We start from the raw sequence: 5,799 nt of genomic DNA, 5'->3' as shown, positions 1-5,799 counted from the left end.
GGATAGTTAATGGGTCCAAAAGTAGTTAGAGTAAATGAATAAGGCCTAGTATTTGATAGCACAATACGGTGATTATAGTCAATAATTTAATTGTACATTGAAAAATAACTAAAATAAAAAAAATAACTAAAATTGTACACTGAAAAATAACTTTGATTATTTATAAAACAAAGGGTAGATGCTTGCAGGGATGGATACCCCATCATGAGGGGATGGTTACCCCATCTTCCATGATATGATCATTACACACTGTGTGCCTGTATCAAAACATCTCATGTACCCCATAAAAACATACACCCACTAGGAACCCCCCAAAATTAAAAATAATTTTTTAAAATAACATTTTACAGGCTAAAGTGAATCCCAGATGTTTCTTCAAGGTTACAATGCAATATAAGTTATATCTTTTGGGGCAAAATATACATCTTTTTTGACATCATAAGTAACAGGTTATTGAAGATGAGATGCCTTTGAAAAGCCACACAGTATAAAATGGGTCTGGGTGTGATACTGGTATGGACATACAGTTAATTGGGTTTTTCTGTTTTGTTTTTTTGTGTGTGTTTGTTTGTTTGTTTTTGAGATGGAGTCTCATTCTGTCACCCACGCTGGAATGCAGTGGCATGATCTCGGCTCACTGCAACCTCTACCTCCCAGGTTCAAGCGATTCTCCTGCCTCGGCCTCCCAAATAGCTGGGATTACAGACACCCACCACCGCACCTGGATAATTTTTGTATTTTTAGTAAAAGACAGGGTTTCGCCATGTTGGCCAGGCTGGTCTCAAACTCCTGACCTCAGGTGATCTGCCTGCCTCGGCCTCCCAAAGTGCTGGGATTACAGGTGTGAGCCACCAAGACCAACCTCAATTAATTGTTAATATTCCCTCTCTATACTTTCGGGATCATTAAAACTGGCTGGGAAAACGGATATCAAGAATTTGTGCACAAGATAAAAGAACAGGCATAGTAATAAAAACAGAAAATCTTGAAATGGTTTGACGGGCTTCCAGGGGAAATGAGCCATTAAAAGAAATCATCTAGATCCGATCTGATCGCCTGGGCCTGGAAGTTCAAGGCTATTTTAAGCCTAGAAGATGTATAATACCACAGTAAAGACCCTTATTACCTACTTAGACTGCCTCAATAGCTTCTAATTTGTGGCATCCTTCCAAATAAGATAACTGGTCCATGGTCCAGGGGTTGGGAACCCCTGAGGTAGAGGATGAATAATGCAACCAACCAACCAATCAAGTGCATGAAGTATCATTAGTTCTATAATGCTATAAATGAATGAAGGCCTTGTCCCCCCAAATTAAAATATGTTCACCAAATAATCCAGTTTAACTAGAGTCAGAGGTGTCTTGTCACTTAAAATGAATTGCCTTAATAATGGAGATATACATGAAGATCAGCGATCTGGGCATCTACAGATCCTGATCAAAAATATGTTTCAATTATATACTATATCATCTCTGTAGCTGCTTCAAATTATATGTCATATTTGCCAGGCTATCAGCCCATAATGTGATATTAGGGAAGTCTAAACAAAACCATACGATAAACATTTCTACCTTCAAATGCCAAACAACTAGAACCTTTCATGATTCCTAGGTGTACTAGAGGTCACTTTTTTTTCTTTTTTTTTTTTAGAGACAGAGTCTTGCTCAGTCGCCCAGGCTGGAGTGCAGTGGCACAATCTCGGCTCACTGCAAACTCCGCCTCCCAGGTTCATGCCATTCTCCTGCTTCAGCCTTCCGAGTAGCTGGGACTACAGGCGCCCACCACTACGCCCAGATAATTTTTTTTTGTATTTTTAGTAGAGACAGGATTTCACTGTGTTGGCCAGGATGGTCTTGATCTCCTGAATTCGTGATCCACCCTTCTCGGCCTCCCAAAGTGCTGGGATTACAGGCATGAGCCACCGCGCCCAGCTGAGGTCACATTTTTTAAAAGTCATTTTATTGGGTTCATTACTTCATTTTTATGATGGTCACATAATGTATATATCATTGGTGCTCATAACCTCCTCAAAAAAAATGAATTTCAAAACTGAGATATCAGCTGTAACCTCTTATAAGTTATCAGCAGAAAATAGCATTTAGCAGCAGATAGCCACGAAACTCTTTCATTAGTCTCCACTTTCAAAGTCAGTTACACCTGGGTTCAAATTTCTGCTCCACTACATGCAAAACTTTGCTCTACCATGACAAATGTGGGCTATGTGACTCCCTGAGCCATAAATTCCTCATCGAGAAAATAGGAAAAATGATATCTGCTTTATAGGAGTGATAAGCAGTTAACTGATATACCGGAGATATGATATACTAGGCATATATATGCCCTAGTACATTACATATAACAATTTCTAAATAAAGTTTTTCTTTCTTGATAGAATTAAAACATGTATGCTTTTTGTTTTCTTATATTCCTCCTTCTTATCCAGGGATGGATTTTTCTAATGATCTCTAGGAACTATTTTATTGTAAGGACTAAATATTCTAGTCTAACACCTATTTTGCCACAATGACAAGGTAGGTAATAATACCGATTACTAGCTTCACACTACAAGAAAGAAATCAGAAAATGAGAGATCTGCGAGTCAATGGCAGACAAGTTTAAACTACCTCCATGAAGGAGACTGGCAACTTCCCATAGTGCAAGAATGTAATAAAAAGGATCCTTTCATCCAACTGAGCCCAAAAATAAATGCTATTTCAAAAGCTACTGGACAAACATTAACTTGTCTCTGAGAGTCCTTCCTCCTAAAGCAGATGGCACCTGGAAGCACCAGAAGCCTACATTCGAGGTAGCCATGGTGCCTCAACCTACACAAGAGCAGCTTGTAGGAGTGCATTTAAAATGTAGTTTAGAAGCTATTCAGGGAAAAAGAAAAGTGCACAACCTTTTGCCCTCATCTCATTAGCTGTGTGTGTTTATGTGAATGGAAATGTAACCAATACAACAGCTTGGTGTCGCATGTATTAGCAGAGATTTTTACAAAACACATTAAGACATTTTTAAAATTATTCCATTAATTTTACAAAAACAACTGTCATACCACACTGAGTCTACTATTTGGTCCTCCCAAAGTTACAGCTGCAAGTTCTAGCCGACCCTTCCCCTTCCACACCCACGCATCCATTTTGCTGCAAGGCATCTCGCAGGAACGCCACCACAAGGTTGTGAAACCACTCTGCTGCCACATTTCCTCATGCCTCACTGCTGAATGTGTGACAGATACTACATGAAGCTGCGCCTTGCCCACACCTCTTTGTTACATTTGTAAATAAAATAAGATCAGATCACAAAGATGTAACTGATTGAGGAGAGCCATGGTGCTATTCAGATAGGAAATACAATTATAAACAGAAGACAAATGCCCTATGGTATCACAGTTTCCTTAAACAACACATCACTAGCTCAGTTTCTCAGAATGAAAATGCTGTCACATACTCCCAAAGCAAAGAAGAGCTCAATCTTCCACAAATTTGCTTTTAAATGTCAAAAGAAAATCCCAGAGAGACGCCCACTGACTAACAAGTAAATCTAGGATTACAGTACCAAATTTGTTATAAAAACAACAACAAAATAAGTTCCAAGTTGTTTCTTCCTTTGACAAATACCCAAATAACTTCCATAATTTGAATACCAGGTCAAAAAGTTTTATTACAAACAAAACAAATACTTTATTCCTACTCATTGTTAGCAAGACACAAACCATATCAAAAAGCAGAAGATGTGAATAACAATTAGCATACCTTAGAAGGGAAGGGACTTACTCAAATTTGAAAGGCTAAATAAAATTATGGGAAAAAGAGAAAGTTCAGACAAAAAATAATCATATGCTAATAAAATAATTCATTTTTATACTCTGAAAATTATTCTTTTAAAATTTAAAATATACTTCTCATTTATTTGAACCCCTGAGTAAAAAATTTAGTGAGGGTTATCAAGAGTTCCCAATATTCAATCCCCTCCATCATTTAACCTAGACTTTAAAAAATAAAATTTGTGGATAAAGAAATCCTTTGACTAGAGAAAAGGAGAAACTGTTTTCAGCATTAAACACAAAGACAGTATCTGATGAAAATAGTATATTCACCTATCCAAGTTCTCATAGGTAAACTTATAAAAGATGTTTAATTGCACATGTGAGTGGCAGTGATAATATGCAGTGCAAACTTCAAACTTCATCAAGAGATTTTGTGATGCTCTAAAAGTATTAAATTGCTAACTCCGAATGAAAAACAAAAGCCAGAATAAAGTCTCTTAAAATTTGCAACAGTACAACAGAATGAATGAAACACTGGTTCTGTTTTCACAAACTGGTTAAGACATCTTTCTTCACCACTGACACTAAACTGAGAGTTGCTTCATCAAGAGGCATCCTCTAAAAACTTCAATTATGAAGTTATTAACACTACCAAAGATTCAAAATCTAAGAGAGATTTGGGGGAAGGGGGGTGTGAGATGTAAGATCAGAGGCAAGGGTAAGGATCAAAGCCACAAAATAACCAATCTGTACTTAATCAAAATTTTTCATACCCATGCATAAGGCCAACGAAGCAGGCAGGCACGCAGACACACACGCACACACCACATCCCAAGAAAAAGAGGAAGAAAAATCTATTAGATACAAATTCAGATCAAATCTATTTGATACAAATCAGATACAGGAAGGGGCAGTAGTTCATTATGAGTCTCTACTTGAAATTCCTGAAAGGCTACTACAAAACCTGTCTAACACCTTCTCCTCCTGGTGTTCTAACAAGCCATGTAAAATGCATTTTACAAGTTCAGGGCAAGTTGTGGAATGAGGAGTGCTATACACAACTCAAAACCTGCTCCCTTCAGCTCCAAACCTTCCCCCAGAAAACAGAAAGTCTTATTGGAAAAGAGACTGAAATGCAGAGAAGAGACGGGTGTGGGCGGGAGTGGGGAGCGAACAGGACAAAGGAACTGTGAGTTCCACAATTACCTGAACTTCTCTTCCCTTTCTTCCTCTTCACAGTCAGTCACCTGGATTGTAACTTCAGACTCCAACCAGAAGACACTGTCATCCCCTGAAGTGCTACTCTCACTTTCAGTCTCCATCTTGTATTTAAAAAAAAAAAAACAACTAGACCTCCAGGCATGGAATAAAAAGCACCAATATTCAGGTTGTTCAGCTCTATTTATGTATACTCAGATGTGTGGCTGGTACCGCAGTGACAGGTACTGGTGCTGGGTTAATTACAGTCAGGGTACAGACAGGAAATCACAGGCAGCACAGTCACTGCGTCTGACTGCCATACTGGGTGACACCTAGACCCTCCCACTGCCTTAGGCTGCGTGACCTACATAACCAAAAGCAGAATCCAAACGAAGGTGATTTTCTACTAATTATTCTGTAATAATAACTTTTCTCAAAGTTTCCACTTAGTAAGTTAAAACTAGGTATTTTCAAATTGCAGGCTTTATTTGTATCCTTTTTTTGATCTCAGACTCCAGAAAGGTAAACAGAAAACTAGAAAGAATACCACCATCCATGGGCCAAGCACATGAGCAGCACAGTTACAGTCTCACAGTTAAGGAGGCTCACAATAAGCAGAGAAGATAAGTATGCTCTAGGGACCTGCCTAGGTTCATGCCTTCCAATATTATACCCATCTTTCCTTCTTCTCAGTAAGGACTGCCATGTGCATCTCTGCTCAAGTACCCAGAGTGAGACATAAAAGCTGGGCTTGTCCACAGTCCTCGAAAGAAAAAGTTTAAGTGTCACAAGTTCAAAGACGCTGACAATAACATCAAAAAAAAAAG

The 5,799-nt window shown here is 38.4% G+C and overlaps 1 protein-coding gene across 1 annotated transcript in view; it reads right to left on the bottom strand.

Moving 5' to 3' along the window:
- The window catches only part of LOC108529068 (rho GTPase-activating protein 32-like), a 56,983-nt gene extending 51,889 nt beyond the window's left edge, over positions 1-5,094 (bottom strand). The window contains exon 1 of the mRNA XM_017871145.1: positions 4,979-5,094. Within this exon, the coding sequence (XP_017726634.1) occupies positions 4,979-5,094 (116 nt within the window). The remainder of the gene's footprint in view (positions 1-4,978) is intronic.
- Positions 5,095-5,799: the final 705 nt, after the last annotated feature.

The sequence above is a fragment of the Rhinopithecus bieti genome, unplaced genomic scaffold (genome assembly GCF_001698545.2).
Source record: "Rhinopithecus bieti isolate Rb0 unplaced genomic scaffold, ASM169854v2 scaffold_5750, whole genome shotgun sequence".
NCBI classification, from domain to species: domain Eukaryota; kingdom Metazoa; phylum Chordata; class Mammalia; order Primates; family Cercopithecidae; genus Rhinopithecus; species Rhinopithecus bieti.
This window is presented reverse-complemented; position numbering and strand designations above follow the sequence as displayed.